Source organism: Triplophysa dalaica, chromosome 3 (assembly GCF_015846415.1).
Source record: "Triplophysa dalaica isolate WHDGS20190420 chromosome 3, ASM1584641v1, whole genome shotgun sequence".
NCBI lineage: Eukaryota > Metazoa > Chordata > Actinopteri > Cypriniformes > Nemacheilidae > Triplophysa > Triplophysa dalaica.
In genome coordinates, this window is record NC_079544.1 from 10,139,957 (window position 1) to 10,156,890 (window position 16,934).

The 16,934-nt window shown below is 42.0% G+C and overlaps 1 protein-coding gene across 2 annotated transcripts; it reads left to right on the forward strand.

Annotated features, from left to right (window-relative positions):
- The first annotated feature begins 886 nt into the window (after positions 1-886).
- ctdsplb (CTD (carboxy-terminal domain, RNA polymerase II, polypeptide A) small phosphatase-like b) lies at positions 887-12,086 on the forward strand. 2 transcript variants are annotated; one of them, XM_056743491.1, is made up of 8 exons: positions 887-1,531; positions 3,895-4,055; positions 4,304-4,336; positions 6,036-6,137; positions 6,726-6,782; positions 7,899-7,991; positions 8,839-9,024; positions 9,888-12,086. In XM_056743491.1, exons 1-8 carry the CDS (start codon positions 1,456-1,458, stop codon positions 10,011-10,013), a joined length of 834 nt encoding a protein of 277 aa, XP_056599469.1. In that variant the 5' UTR covers positions 887-1,455; the 3' UTR covers positions 10,014-12,086. The 2 variants fall into 2 exon arrangements, with proteins under 2 accessions (XP_056599469.1, XP_056599471.1); XM_056743493.1 differs by lacking the exon at positions 4,304-4,336 and having other exon boundaries at positions 890-1,531.
- The last annotated feature ends 4,848 nt before the right edge of the window (positions 12,087-16,934 follow it).

Here is a 16,934-nt window from a genome sequence, read left to right on the forward strand (position 1 = left end):
TTATATGCTTAAAAACCACCACCTGAAAAAAACGATAAAGGGACAGAGAAAGGTGGATTATGAGCCAATGTGTGTGCATTCCCTATAAACTAATCAATATAATCATACAATATAAAGCCTATACCTATCTTTCAATGCAACGATGAACTAACCCTATACTGTATGTTTTGCCATCTTTTAAATGAATCCACGTTTAAATTAAATAGCGTCAAGTTTGTTTTCATATTTGTTTAACCAATTTTAGCATTTTGTGGAGTGAGAGTCAGTGTTATTACTGAATAATAGTAAGTAACGAATAATTAATACGTTAAAATAATAACTTTAAAATGGTGAAATAACGGTGTTGTACAAATGTGCAACAATAACTTTGAACAGCAGATGGAGACATTCCGTCTAATTTAGCAAGCAGGGAAAGCCCTTAACTATTTAAACCTCAAAGGCAGAAATATGGTCTGTTTTAATTCACGCCTAATGACATTAAAGACACGCGCAGACAAATTACAGTGTGAACCCCATAATGCAAATCGTCAATCTAAACGATAGAGATTTTCATATTTTTTTCTCATCTGTATTAAGGACGTACAATTCAACATAATTAACAACAACTAACTGTAATACGCCAAGGGATCAAATGAATTAGTAACTCAATCTATAAAAACATTCATAGTAATTTTGATTCAACCCCCACAGTATAGTGTATTTTGACTGATACCGAAGCAAAAATTAACATTAGTCAAGTAGACCAAATACAATCGTGTAATGTATTTTGACTTTGATTTGTTTAAATAGCGCAACTTTAGTCAAAACTGTTAAAGTAATCAGTCAACTTGCGCGGTCTGTCATTGGATGGGCTGCGTGTGGGGCCCCGTACGTGCTTTTATTTTTATTATGAGGGAGGGGGTTCCCAGAAAATACCTCCTCCCGCTGTTCCTCAGCTCTATCTCGTGAATATCAAACACCCGCCGTCTCCATATTGGAAGCAGAGATCAGAAAACACGGAAAAATACGAAGAAGCCGATTTTGACGATCATTTAAGCGCACAGATGTCGTGTTTCTCCTCGATAGCTTCAAGAGTTTAATCGCAAGCGTTCTCATATTGCGCGAGTGATTTATTCGACACGCATTTGGAGCTTTCATGGTCAGCTCGCTAAAGCTATCCCATATTAGCAACCCTGCGTTCAACGACGTTACTTGTTAGCCGCGCTCGCCAAATTTGTTTTTGTTATGCGCATCCTTACGGGCTAATTGGTCAGATGTGTGTCCGCGACGCTTATTTTAATGCAACAAAACGCAAAGATTAGTGGTCGGGTGCAGTCCGTTCGCCCACGCTAGCCTGAGCGACAGCAGTCTGCTGGCTGGCTGGAAATCTGCCATTAAGTCGACTAGCTGTTAGCACGGTCTGAAACACGGAGACGGCTAGAACTCGCTGGGAAAAGGAGCTAACATTTTGTTTCCATGGACAACACGTCCATAATAACGCAGGTTACGAACCCAAAGGAGGAGGAGATACTATCGTCAAATGCTGAGAAAGGTGAGACGTGTTTGTTTTGGAGTTTAAGTTAATCGGCGCGACGCGTTTTGTTAGCCTCTGCCCACCATTTTAATCGAGCGGGCTGCAAGAGTGCGTCCGCGGATAGGGCAAAAAAATCGGGAATGTTTTCTCTGTTTGACCTGACAGTTTGTTATTTTTTATATGCTTTCATATCACCGTGTTTGTTTGTTCATGCACAACTACATTTTAAAGACATTTGTTTTTTATTAAAGCTCAGTGGTCGTAATAACGTTGTAACTGGGAGAGACTGGAGAGAAGTTTGGTTATGTCACCAGTGATGTGGATGGCGACCAACATAAACATGTTGTAGTGCTACAAGAATGTGTAAAAAACAGAGTTTGTTTATTTAAAAACATGTTGTATTATTTTATTAAGCAATGAGGTGAAATAATAGTGGACTTTGATTTGTTGTGCATTCAGACAAGTTGGCAGCACGAATAGTTGGGTAGGTGTGCTATTCATGTGGATTTAATAATTCGGATACATTAAGACGTCACATTTACTGTTGTTTAATAAACTTGAATTGGTTTCTGTTAAAAATGTGCTTTTTTTTAATGTGAGATCTTTCTGTACGTCTGGTGCATAGACATTTAGGCAGTTTTGCAGGATTGAGGATGTCAGGCTCAGTGACAGGAGGAATTCTTATGGGTCACATGCAGGGCTTTACCTTTGACCTCAGGGTGGCTGAGTGGAGCATCTCTTAAACAGCTGTCCTGTTACAACAGCACAGAATGAATCTGAACCTTCTAAAACTGTCCTCATCCTGTCAATTGTCTATTAGGTAACAAATTAATTGAAGCCCACAATTACTGCCTTGATGATCTCATTCACTTGACTTGGTTTCCCTTAAAAAAAAAAAAAGAGCTGTGTTATATGAAAGCGTGCAGTACGTTTGGATATTTGGATGGAAGTAAATAAAATGAGTAATAATTACAGGATATTTAAGACAGGACAGGTGAATCTTTTTCTGCCTTCACTTCTATTCTAATGATGGTAATATATGTGATGTGCCGCATTGACCCCGTCTCACATTTACATTTATTCGAGCTAATATTAATACAACTTGTTTATTGGATTGTTTTCTGTTTTTGTTATACTCAAAAGATTTTCTAATCACACTTTTTCACGATGATTACTAAATACAGAGGCTGAACATGCTTTTCCTCTTATATTTCTTAAGCTTCTCTCCTCATCTTCACTAAATACATTCCCGTAGTTATCAGCATCTCCTTAACAACAATGTTAATACGTGTGTAAAATGTTGCACTCATATTTTCTTGAATAAAAAAATGTAGACATAAACTGTAGGGACTACTGTAAGAGCACTAGTCTAGAGGTGGCTAAAGGGGCGGGAGAGGGATGCCAGACTCTCATTGGCTGTTTGTTTTTTTTAGCTCCTCCTCACTCAAGGCACCTCTTATTCTCTATTTCTCCCTCAAACATTCCACGCTTCTGCTTGCCTGTAGCTTCAGGAACGAGGGAAAATAGCTCTGTCCCTTAAAATGGAGCTAGAGTCGACAGCCAATGAGTGCAAGGACTAGGGTTTAGGAGCCTAAAGGGGACGGGGTGGGGTTTGTAAGCGAGCAGGGTCTAGTTTCATCTTTTTTTCTACTTGTCACTATTTATAAAGGGCCTTCTCTCGCTGGTGACCTCAGTGTTAACATTCAGACATTTGCCGTGGTGCTGGAATGAAGGTGGATTATTATTAGGGCGTTTGGGAGAATGAGAGGGGCCACAAGGCTCTTTGATGTTCATTTGCCTTTGCAGTGTGCAATTTATAGACAAAATCCAGAGTAAATTATAATCCAGAGCTATTATTAAAGTAATAGTTCACCCTGAAATGAAAATTTTCATCATTTACTCACCCTCTTGTCATCTCAAACCCAAAACAGGACCCAAAAGAAGATATTTGGAAGAATTGTTGACTGGACCTCATTCACCTGCATTGGTTTTGTGTCTGTACAATAGATGTGAATGGGGGCCAGTGCTGCTAGTATACTAACTTTCTTCAAAATATCTTCTTTTGTGTTCTGCAGAAGAAATTTATAAAGATTTGAAATAAGAGGGTGATTAAATGATGACAGAATTTTCATTTCTGGGTGAACTATCTCTTTAAGCGTTTAACACCAAGAGTACTTATACAAGAGTTAGTGAACTTTATGAACATTAGGATTGTAGGTGTCATAAAGTATATCATGTTTAATAAATAATCTATATAAATATTCAATAATGTCCGAAAACTAATTTAAGCAAATATTGAATGAGCCTACAAACCATGCAACCGTAGTCAATTTTAATGTTTCAAGCCTGATTTGACAGGTTTTCTTCTGTTCTTTCATCAGTTTCGCTGTCTAACGGCAGTCTGAAGAAGAAGAGAACTCGAAGCATCTTCAGCTCATTGTTCTGCTGCCTGAGAAGTCCTGATGTCGAAACCCCTGCCAGCCCCAACAACAACAGCAGCCCTCTGCCCCCTCCTGTGGAGGAGAACGGAGCTCCGCCAAAGGTGAGACAGCCCCAAACATCCTTCCAAGGTGTCAGTTACGTATTTAGACCTTAATGTCCGGTCTGATTCGACCTCTATAATAAATACCCGTCATTTCTATTGTGTTTCTGTTAAAAAATCGTCACACCTTTCCTCATCGATCTAGACTGTATCACATGTGTCACAATTATTGTCCATTTGTCTTGTGGTTCAGCATCTCATTTCTTCTCCTGTATGTTTCCTCTCCGTCTTCATCTCTCATGACCCAGTGTGACCAGGTTGAGGTCATCCCTATTCCCAGTGTATGTATGAATCCATTCCGTTGACTGTGTCTGTGCTTTTGCATGCCACACGGAGCATCGCTCCCCCGTGCACTCGACCTGCCTTTTGACGTGCCTCTGTGGAAAGTGATGCCCTTTGACTGATGCCTCTCGGAGGCTTGCATGCACTCCTGAGGCGGATGGAATGCCTATCTTTTCATGCAGTTTGGGTCAAGACATTGCTCACTTTTAACTGTTTGGAGCTTATTAAATATGACAGCTACGTGTTCTAAAGAAGTATGACTAGTTCTGATTTAAACAACACGTCCAGCACCGAATGGAATTCAAAGAGGTTTGCCAGACCTTCTTCCTCCGCCATTGGTTGGATATACAGATAGCCCAGCCCTAAACTCATGCCAGTGGTTTTGTCTGTGATGGAGTTCAGTCAAATGGAGCTGTGTTTTGAAAGTGATCATAGATCTAGATTGTTTATGCTTCAGGGAAACTTTTTGGTCATAGTTAATAAAAACACCCAAATTACCTTTATAAATAGATAGCACGTCAGTTGTGCTGTTCATCTGAATGGAAGGCATTTTGGTTGCATATGGATGTAAATGAATCCTTTAATGGTTTCCCCATCATCTTCCAAAACATGACATAGCAAGTGTATGAAATTGAGTGGTGAGGTTGCAAATTGCATGCCACGGCTCCATCGCTCACCCCTTCCGTTTTGAAGCACTACGGTGGCTGACACAGGACTAAGATGTTGTCACGTTTTCGCTTCTTTGCCGAAGGCGATAACGTATTTGTGATACGCACTCTGTAGATCAGTTTGTCCGTTTAGGGCTACTGTAGAAACAACATGGTGAATGACACGCAAGGGGACCTGCTGTATATGTAGATAAAAATAGCTTATTCTAAGGTAATAAAACATAACGCTTCATTATGTAAGGTGTACACCGTTTGCATTTCTGTCAATGGATCCACCAAAAAATGATACATTGGACCTTTGAGAGAAAGTTTTAAAGTGCCTTATTCTTCCCCAGTGAATATTCTGGTAAGCTTGCTGATTTGCTGTAACTCCATAGTTTTGTTTGTATACTGTACAGGAACATACTCCAGCTAAACCGTAAGTTTGTCAGCAGTTCGGACCAGGATCTTGACTGCACTCCAGCGCTTCCTCCCAAGCTCGATTCATCCCATTAAAAAGACAGGGATTTAGACTACATAGCCTCCACAGCATACTGCCTCCATCTATAACAAGATTGCCTCCGCTTCTATTGAGAAAGCCCATGCAGGATTCGGCAACTGTATCAAGAGAGAGAGACCGTTCACCCCGCAGTTTAAATATAACATGATGAGATTTCATACAGGCTAGCCATGCTAAAGTCCTCCTCTCTAACCTTACCCATCCTGCCTCTCTGATTAATGTGTGAAAAACCTGTAATCCCCACATACAGCTGTGATCTTTTCCACTTCCTGTTGGAGCATTTTGTGTGGAAGAGCTGGGATGTGTAACTGAACGTGTTGTCTATGCACCACAGGAAACACATTTCCTATGCCTGAAGCTTTTCTTGAAACTTCCTGAGGAAATGTGTTGATGTTCAGGGACCGCTTCTCACCCTCTCTTTGCTTGATAACAGTCTTCTTTTTAACAACTCCTGTGCCTCCATTCCAACAAATATGAATAAAACTAGTCTGTGTTGATAATAGTTAACCTGTGTGTTTTGCATATCAACAGCCTCCAGAGAAGTACCTCCTGTCTGAGGTTAACATAAATGACTATGGAAAGAAGTGTGTGGTAATAGACTTGGATGAGACTCTGGTGCACAGCTCTTTCAAGGTAATTCATTCATCTCTCTAGGATAAAGTTCAGATCCTCCAGTTAAGTCATTCAGTAACTCCAAAAAACAATATTGTTCCTTTGTTGCATTATTGTCATAATTGGGACTGCTGTTCGCTTTAGGTTAAAAATAATTAGAACATTTAGATTCTTTAGTAAGATTCATTTTATCATTTCAATTTAGATTATTTTAGATAAAAAAACAGTATTAATATTGCTCTCGGTATGAGCAGGCCTTTACAGGGTACAGGGGTGTAATTGTTCAAATTGATTTGAGCTAATTTGTATGTTTCTCAACCTTTTCTGACAATTAAGAAATACAAATCTCAATTCTCCCTTATACTTGACTTGATTTTTGTTCCCTCAGTACAGGAGGGTTTGTAATAAAAGAACCACAGTGCCCTCTGCTGTTTCAATTTATGGTTTAGTTTTATTGCATTTAGGCATCTTGAATAAGTAGTAAAGTTTATGGCTTCTTGATAACCACTGTTACCTTATCTGAAAACCGAGTTATTCATTGTATAATAAAATGTGAGTTTGAGAATCTTAAACAGTCATAATTCATTGTTATTTTTCTGTGTCTCACAGCCTATAAGCAATGCTGATTTCATCGTACCGGTGGAGATAGACGGCACAGTGCATCAGGTACAGGATTAGTAGAAGCAATGAATGAACAATAATCCTAATCCATTGATAACATCACAGTGATGGACATGATTAAATTGAAGTGTTTCACCACAAATTGTTTACATGTGTAGAAGTGTCAGACATGATCGATGGAAAATCCAGTGGCTGAGAGGCTGTTACCTTGTTCAAGTAATCCAGGATAGGCTGTCTGTCCTGGTTGGCCTATTCATGATTACTTGCACTAGGTGGCCGCCGTATGTCTTCAAGGAGCAGATGTCAATCGTGTATGCTTGATTTATATTCCTCACACAGTCTTCATATTCAGACGTACAAACATGAGTTTATATGTTAGTGTTTATGAGAATTATGAATTATTATACATTGGAGTAAAAGTAAAAAACACATTATTATTTTTGTATTATTGTGTTGTATACGACATTCCTTCTACAATGGTACACAAAAGCAGGATTTAGAAACTGACATTAACCATTCACTTTTATTATGTGCAATGAAAGTGAATGGTGATTGATTGCTTTTTGTGATGAAAAGTCGCTTTGTTTTAAATCAATGAGGTTGACTAAAGCATAAGTTACAGTCGTTCGTAGGACCTACGCCGTAGCCTCTACTCTGTAGTTTAAGTGTCGGTTTTCAATTACACTTCAGCGTCGTTGCCCACGTAGACATGCAATGAAAGGCCTGCCACGACCGAAGAACAACCAGCACAACACAAAACAACACTGACAGGACAACACACACAAACTGACACTGTCACCCTCATTGATAACTTTGAATAAAACTGTTTTTCTGTTTATACTAAATATATATATATATATTTTTTACTTATAGACTTTAATTTTATTCTATCTTATTTTTATCTTAATCTGTATTTGTGCATGTTTATATTTAATTTTGTGCTTTGACAATGTAAAATTTTTTTATCTTGCCACAAAGCTCCTTTGAATCTTGAATCTTGAATCAATGACCAATAGGTATCAGTGCCCACGCGAGTGTTACTTGTGTAACCAAGACAAGAGCCGATGAAGAATGAGCTCGCTTAGTGATTACTGAATTGTCTAAGTGACCTGTACCTGTACCTTGAGTGGTTCTTTGCATAACATTATCTCCTGTTCATAGGTATATGTGCTCAAAAGACCCCACGTGGACGAGTTCCTGCAGAAAATGGGCGAACTGTTTGAATGTGTGCTTTTCACAGCCAGCCTAGCCAAGGTTTGTCTTTTCCACACTCCATCTTTCACTCATTTATTGTTGACAAAAAACTGATTATACCACTCTACCCACGTCTTTGACTTAAGTAGCCCAAATTTTATTTAAGGGGTTCAGACCCGCTGACACTGATGCATATGAAAATGCTGTGATGGCCATTTTATGTGCTGCTGGATGATAATGCCTGTTGGGTTGGGGTTGATTTCATACCTGCTCTTCTAATATCTGACTCCCCTCTTTGTCTTTGTGTGGCCTGCGTTTGTTTTAGCCGCTAATGCATGGGTAAGTGTCTCTATGGCAACTGACTCTTGCGTGCTGTGTACCAGTAGCCACGCCGTAGATGCACACGCTGCTACCTTCACCTTCCAAAGTGCCTATCCTTTTAGTTTGGCAACTTGAATGGTATGCTGTGAAGTTTCATTTGTGGTCATATCTGTAGCTGATGCGCCTGACATGTTATGTTATCTCATACCTGTGGATGACACATTGGCTGTTGGGAATGTATGCAGCCTTCTGTAGTTTAGATCTTGTGGTACGATCGCTTTCATGTTTGTTTTATGGAGGTCATAATGGCTCATATGCTTTAATAGCAAGCTTTCTGACTGAGGAGCACCTACTGTTTCCGATTATGGTTTTGTAGGTTTCCTTACAATCCACTTTGTAGAATAGTGTGTTTTGTTGCCGTAGCAGCTTGCTTTGCTCTGTATCTGTGTTTTAGCTCTGTATTTGTTGCAGGGAGCCACTGGAGGATCCAGAGGGGTTATAACAGTTCAGACAGTGCATGACCAGCTTTATCATCTTTATAAAATAAGTTGTAAGACTAAATGTCATATCTCTGTGTGTGCTTCAGTATGCCGACCCGGTGGCTGACCTGCTGGACCAGTGGGGTGTTTTCCGGGTGCGACTCTTCCGAGAATCCTGTGTTTTCCACAGAGGGAACTATGTTAAAGACCTAAGCCGGCTCGGCAGAGAGCTCAGGAATGTCATCATTGTGGACAACTCTCCTGCTTCCTACATTTTCCATCCCGAAAATGCTGTGAGTTTTGATTTGTCTGTATAAACGTTCAAGTTTGTTGACTCTAGCGTTCTGTCCTTATACATCCCTTGATACAATTTGCCATTTACAGATTTAGTTCGCTTGATTTGGTTAAACTAAGCTCAAGACGGAAGTCAACTGTTTTAGATTTAACATCTTTCTAACAGCTGCAGAAAACATAAGACCACATCAAATTTTCGTTTTTCCTGAATTTACAATTTATAACTATAAGTAAATTTTATCATTCTTGTTTCATTTTGTGAACTACTGATAACATTTCTCCCTAATTCCAAAAAAGTAATATTCAAATTCATAATATATTTTTTGTATCAATTGCTGAAAATTGAACTGTGACAAACCAGTTAAAATAATAAAATGCAACATTTTCAGATCTTGAATACTGCAAGAAAACAAGTTCATATATTTTTTTATATTTTATATTTTATTTTAGGATCAGTTCAAAAATGAATGGTTGGTTGAAAAAGGCAGATTTGTTTATTACAGTTTATTATACATCTTGGTATTTGCTCAGCCTTTCACATCATGAGGTCTGTTTGTTCTCTTAAGTAAACTGATACTGGACTAGAATAACTGTAATGCATGTAGAGATGCAGATTAAAGCCAAAACTAGAGTGGTCTCCTAATATTTTCTTGAGCTATATTTTTCAAATTCCGAAACCAAATAAAATCGCTGAAATGCTTTTTTCACATTTTAGTGACGTGTCTGAGACTAAGCAACCCGGAATAAATCGAATTATGGCAATAAATTCCATTTAAGATGGTTGGTTTTATCACATATCATCTGGTTAGGACAGTGACGGGTGATATTCATCTGGACTTACTGTTTTTACTGTGTTGTGAAGGTTCCGGTGCAGTCGTGGTTTGATGACATGACTGACACAGAGCTCCTGGACCTGCTGCCTTTCTTTGAGGGACTGAGCAAAGAGGAGGACGTGTATGGAGTTCTGCAGAACCTTAGGGGCAGGTAGCAGGCTGATGAGGAGTAAGTGGAGCCCCCCGGTGGAGATCAGAGCAACTCCTCCATCCTGAAGCTACCACCAATCCTCTCCTCACAGTACAGGAACACATCACCACCACCCGCGTTCTCAATAGGAAACACACAGACTTTTTGCCATTTATAGGATGCTCAAATCTTTCTCTTTTGAAAACTGCTTATGACAAACCAAAAAAAATCTACATCTTGTTTTCCCTTTTTGAAATGAAATGATTCAAGTCACACCCGTTCTTTGAGGTGTTACTATGCAGATATATCTGTAGGGTTAAAGGTCTGTGGGTTTTCCTCTTCGACCCAACAAAGTGCCTTTTTTGAATGTCATTTTTATGGGGAAAAATAACATTTTGTACACAAATGTATTTCCAGAGAACCTAAACTTTACAAGAATTATATGCTTTAAAATAGAGGCAGGGCAGGCTCTTTTTTTATAAAAGCACTGTTAAAGAGGCCAGAGGTTTCTAATTATGTAAAGCTGGGTACACATCTCCATTTTTTTGTCTTGTGCGCTTTTGTTTTTAAGTCCCTGTTTCCTTTTTGGCTTTAACTTGTACCATTTATATAGATTGGTTCTATCTAGACTTGTAAATGTTTAGTTTGTTTGCAAAGGAATGCATTTGCACTTGTTAGGTTATTCTTCTCGTCTGCCCTGGCCTATCTTGCCAACTCTCTTGCTTACCAGACTTGGAGACACAATCTTATAAGATTGTATTGTGCCAATCGTTATTAGTTTGTCTTACAATGTGATGCCATCTTTACCTGCCCAAGATTAAGCAACTGAATTTGACAGTTGTAACATTGGTGCTTTATAGCGTAATATTTCGTAGACAAATGTTTGGACATTTCAAAATTATTCCCAGTTACTATAACAGGTAGAATTGTCGTTAGTCTTTTTAAAACTTTACAGGCAATGGCCTTTGGTGAAGTAGTGTAGACACTGCATTTGTTGCCTCTTTATTAGACTTTCAAGGGTAAGTGTACTTCTTTAGAAGCCAGGATGCACAATTGCAAATGTATCCCTTCTGTTTTTAAAGATTTCTTTGTTTGATTAGTGGATTGTTGACAATTGGTACAGGTCCATCATCTTTATCATTTTAAATTGTTTTAAATCATACCCTGTTGCTGCTACCACTGTATATTACACTACTAAAGACCTCCCTGAAGGGTACAAACAGTACCAGCCCAGGGACATGTCTGTGCGGCTAAAGAACGGTTGTGTGCTTCGACGGGCCGTTGCTTTAGGTCGGACCCCCATCAAGATCTGAAAAGAACCCGATTCTCCCGCTGGGATTCTTGCCGTTGAGAGCGCGAGCTGCCCAGACTCTCTACCGCAGTGCCTAAGATGAGAGGAGCAGCAGTGGTGTCTCCTGTTCTGCTGCTGAGCAGGCAATAACCTCTCCGCCTAGAGTCTGTCACGTCATACTTCATCTGCTTCATTTTGTTCTCTTTTCTTGTCTTTCGTCGTCTACCTCTCTCCATCTCTCTCAGGCAACGGAGAGCGATTGATTCTTACATGTATCTGTCAGTATTTGAGACCTTCACCTAGTTTATCTCGCACCCGCTGTGTTTTGTTTTTGTCGCTTGTCATAGTGCTGTACAGCCTTTTTCAAATCTGGTAGTTGAAGATACTTGGATATTTAGATATTTCTGGCTTTGTTTTATTTCATGTGGTGGTGTGAATCACAATATTTTCCACATTTGCATTATTCACATTCACCGTTTGACATCACAATGATCTGATGTAAGAACACTTTTGGTTTTGTTCTTCACTTTAAGTGTCAGGTGCAGAGCGGTTTTAATTCTTTGTCACTTCATTGTCTCAAGCTGACACATTTGACATTTTGTCTTTACTTTATTTGTGTCGTTACAGTTAAGCCATAAGACACTTTATACGTTGAACAGATTCACTTGGGTTGAAGTCACTTTGGAGAGGCTGTACAGTGGTCATTTTGAAATATATTTCAAGTTTAATTGATTCATGGTTGTATTGTTGCAAGTTTTCTTCCGGACTCTGACATATTAAAGCACCTTTTTAAGAAACAGAAAATGACTTTTTTTGACACTTTTTTTATTGCAGTTCACTAAAACGACAGCATTCTTTAGTCGTGGTTGTTTGAGTTTTGTTTTGTTTTAGCACACCTTTTGTTCGGAATTATTTCAAGGAATTAACCCATAGACTCTGATGCCTAAATGCTTTATAACAATTTTAAACTGTACTGTTGGGTCCAAAAGCTTAAGTTTGCCATTTTTAGACACAATTTCAGTTAAAGATGTGAAATATTACGTTTCCTCATTTTGTAGAATTTGCTATGCTCTTGTGGGTTTGAACTCTGCAAGTAATGCTGATTCAGCGTATTAAGGTTGATTATGAACATCTTGTGAAGGTCAACAGGATATATTGTGCTTACATCTGGACATACTTAATTTGTCTCGCAATGATTTCAAATAATGATGCAACAGGTTGTGAAATGAAGGGAGAGATCAACTCTTATAATACAGTTTTACATTTAAAAACACTCAAATTCAATTCAAGTTTATTTATATAGCGCTTTTCACAATGTGCATTGTTCCAAAGCAGCTTTACAGGAGCAAACAGGAAAAACATAAAGGTAAAAACACAGCACAGTGCATAGTGTTTATAGAACAAGCAAGATCATTCTGATAAATATGATCTAATTAATAAATATATAAATGAAGTCTCCCGGTGAGCAAGCCAACACTGCCCTGATGTGGTGAGGAGCCCAAACTCCAATGATTGATTAATGGAGAAAAAAATACCTCGGGAGAAACCAGACTCAGCAGGAAGGGCCAGATCCCCTCTGACGCTGCACTCAGTGACACCGACCAAAAGCCACCGGGCAAATATCCACGAGGAAGAGGTAGAGCCCACCATCCGCGACTCAGAAAGTCCCACCCGCTGAAAACCGTGCAGGTCCAACTCCAACCCGGTCCCACTCCACGGTCGACACCAGAAAACAGTGGAACAACCAGGGAAAACGGTAATGGCATGTTGTAACTTTATTCCTCTGTTGTCCGACATCGACCACAAAACAAGACCAAACCAGACCCACACAGCCCCAACCAATAAAATCGCCCGCAACCAACGAGCCCCCCTACTCCCCACAAACACCCATCCAGCAACCTCCAATTAGGGCCACTGAATGCAGCTATAACTTCAAACTGCTGTCATGTGATGTAAGTTTATCATTAAATATCAAATATATTTTAAAAGAATTTGAATCATCAGTTTAAATTATTTCAGAATGTATTGGAATTACAACACAACTACAACGGGTTAGGTAGCAACCTAGTTTTTGAAAAGGAGTTTGCAGAGCTTTGTTACCATATTTTTAGTTAAAACGGCACAGTTTAAGAAATGCTCACACTCACATTTGTTCAATTTGCTATAAATTCAGTACTTGATTGAGCTTTGTTTACTTTAAACCAGGAATATTAATTTGAACTCTCAAAATCCACTTGAATTTCAGGAATCACATTAATTGGAAAGTTTAACCTGGTTCGGTTAACTAGAAATCATATTCTATTCTGCTCCTTATGTTCTATGTCATATCATAGTTTCACGAGGTCACCTTAGCAAATAATTAAAGGGGGGGCAGCGTGGATACGCTGAGAATTTAGTATGCGTATTTGGCGTGCTGTCCGGGGAGAGGGCTCCGGGGTCGGCATTCTCTCCCGACCCCGGAGCGCTCCCCCTTTGTTCGGGGCGAGGGCTCTGGTCTCTGTTTGCCCGTGCCCCGAGCGCTTTCCCCCCCTTTTGGGTAGAAAATAGTTTTTTATGGTGAGAAGTCGGGGTGGAGGTGGGATGCTGCAAAAATCTATGAATGAAGGAGGTAAGGCGGTTTCACGATTTATAGAGCTCGTTCTGGTTTGGAAGGATAAGTGATGTGATTGCTAATGCCGGGCAGCTGCGTGATTTCTGATGCCGTGCAGGCCCCTGCTGGGGTTGTACTGCTGCGGCAGTGTGAGATAGATAAAGACCCCTGCTGGGGTTGTACTGCTGCGGCAGTGTGAGATAGATAAAGACCCCTGCTGGGGTTGTACTGCTGCGGCAGTGTGAGATAGATAGAGGCCCCTGCTGAGGCGGTACTGCTGCTGCAGTTGAAATAAAAGCCCCTGCTGGGGCGTCACTGCTGATGCAGTGGGAAATACAGGTGAAGGCCCCTGCTGGGGAAGCACTGCTGCTGCAGTGTGAAATAGATAAAGACCCCTGCTGGGGTTGTACTGCTGCGGCAGTGTGAGATAGATAAAGACCCCTGCTGGGGTTGTACTGCTGCGGCAGTGTGAGATAGATAAAGACCCCTGCTGGGGTTGTACTGCTGCGGCAGTGTGAGATAGATAAAGACCCCTGCTGGGGTTGTACTGCTGCGGCAGTGTGAGATAGAGGCCCCTGCTGAGGCGGTACTGCTGCTGCAGTTGAAATAAAAGCCCCTGCTGGGGCGTCACTGCTGGTGCGGTGGGAAATACAGGTGAAGGCCCCTGCTGGGGAAGCACTGCTGCTGCAGTGTGAAATGTAGATAAAGACCCCTGCTGGGGTGGCACTGCTGCTGCAGTTGGAAATATAGATGGAAACCCCTGCTGGGGAGCACTGCTGCTGCAGTGTGAAATATAGAAAAAGACCCCTGCTGGGGTGGCACTGCTGCTGCAGTGTGAAATATAGGTAAAAGCCCCTGCTGGGGCGTCACTGCTGCTGCAGTGGGAAATACAGGTGAAGGCCCCTGCTGGGGAAGCACTGCTGCTGCAGTGTGAAATATAGATAAAGACCCCTGCTGGGGTGGCACTGCTGCTGCGGTGTGAAATACAGGTAAAGGCCCCGTGCTGGGGTGGCACTGCTGCTGCAGTGTGAAATAGAGATAAAAGCCCCTGCTGGGGCGTCACTGCTGTTGCGGTGTGAAATGCAGGTGAAAGCCCCCCTGCTGGGGAAGCACTGCTGCTGCAGTGTGAAATATAGGAAAGGACCCCTGCTGGGGTAGCACTGCTGCTGCAGTGTGAGATATGGATAGGGACCCCTGCTGGGGTAGCACTGCTGCGGCAGTGTGGAAAAATAGGAAAAGGCTGTGGTTGTGAGCTGCTGGTGTGTGTGGGGGATTGCCGGCGGGCTGGGGTTAACGGTTTTGGTTGATGAGGGTTCGGTGTGCTTCTTTAATGTGGGAACGATCGGAATGAATGTAGCTTTTGGAAGCTTCTGAAGACCAGCGGCCGAGTGTTTGGATTTGGTGCTGGGAGAGTCCTTTTTAGGCCGCTGTTGTGGCTGCTCCGATTCTGAAGGAGTGGCTGGAAAAGTTATCGGCTGGGATGCCTGATTGGATCAAGACTAGCTTGAGGTGTTTCTGGAACCAGAAACGCGTGGTGGGGCGGTTGAAATCGTCTACGAAGAGAGGGTCGGAGGGGATTAGGGTTTGTGTGCTTCTGAGCTGGAGGTAGGCTTGGAGGGTTTGGTATGGTTGGAGAGCTGATGGTAGATTAAATATGTATATTAGATGGCCTCTCTTTGTTTGGTCTGTCTTACTCTGTTTAATAAAGTAAGATATTGTGTCGTCATCCATTATGGAGAGATCTGAAATGGTGGGGTGGATGTCTGGATTGAATTTGGATGTGATAGTGAGTTCTGAACATCTGAGGAAACCGAAAAAAGTTAATATGAACATGGCGTCCAGTGTGCGGGCAGTGTGCGTGGAGTGGTAGCCTTGGCGGAGAGTGATTATGCACTTAGTTAGTATTTCTAGTGTTATGGGTTTTCTGGGGTCAGGGCGGGAGTTGTGGGCTCTTTGGATGCCTTTGATCAGTATGGAGGTCTGTGAGCTGGCTATTTGGGGTGAAGGTGATCCGAAAATGAGTTTGTGGAAAAATTTTAATCCGCTTAGGTATCCTTTAATGGAACTGGCTTGGAGGTTTTTTGAGGTGTTTAGGTGGGAGATGAATGAGGTGATGGCTAGCATTGAGAAGTCTGGGAATGTTAGGATGAATTTAGCGTGGAACGATTTGAAACATTTCCAAGCTGTGAGATAAGATTGTAGGGTCCTGGGGGAGACTGAGAGGATGATGTGGCTGAGAGAGACGTCAAGGAGAGGCTTCAGTGGGTGGCCTAGGGGAATATTGGTTACGAATAGGGAGGTACTAGGGTGGGGTGTTGGACTGCTTCTGAAACTAGCTGCCTGAACTTCGGCTAATATCTGGTCCGTAATGTTGCTGGCTACGGGAGGAGGTTCCCAGGCTGGTGCGTTCGGGGGGATGGCTATTGGTGTTGCGGAGTGAATGGTGAAGGCGGCACGGGATGTGGTGTGTGGGAACAAAGGGGCGGCTGCTGGAGCCGCGTACGGATGCAGCATCACGCTTTGGGCGGCTCCAGAGCCTGTGGCAATAGGAAAATTGAAAAAGGTTTGGGCCTGCGCCTGTGCCGGAGGCAACCTCGCGGTATCTGAAGGCATTGGGGCTGCAGGCCAGAGACCGGAGGGAAAGTGGGACGGAGGATAGTGGGATAGGGTAGGGAGGGTTGCCGCTGGCGGGCGCGTGCTCGCGCCGCCGTGGTGGTGATGGACCGGCGTGGAGTCGTCGGAGGTGCTGGACTCGGGTGATCCTGCAGCCGGCTGGTTGCTGGTGTCCGCGTGGTCCGGGGCGTGGCTTAGGCTGGCCGAGTGCCGTCCTTGTTTGCTTGGTGAACGGCGCCTCTTCCTAGCCGCGGTTGGAGTAGACGATTCCTGGTGTTGGAGGATTGTGGTGCTGCAGGTCTTGTCAGCGGCTTTTAGTTTTGATGTCGGAGCGGTTGTTAGAACTCCGGGCAGGCTGGAGGTGTATAGGTGGTTTAACTCCGCCTTTGTTGCCTTCTTGGAGAAAGGGATGTCTGCATTTTCTAGAGCCTGTCTCAGGATTACGACTGTCC

Excerpts from the sequence above, each read along its gene's own strand:
- ctdsplb (XM_056743491.1), top strand. The coding sequence starts at position 1,456 with ATGGACAACACGTCCATAATAACGCAGGTTACGAACCCAAAGGAGGAG. Across the intron at positions 1,532-3,894 it reads ATCGTCAAATGCTGAGAAAG|TTTCGCTGTCTAACGGCAGT; the intron begins GTGAGACGTGTT and ends TTCTTTCATCAG. Across the intron at positions 6,138-6,725 it reads TGGTGCACAGCTCTTTCAAG|CCTATAAGCAATGCTGATTT; the intron begins GTAATTCATTCA and ends TGTGTCTCACAG.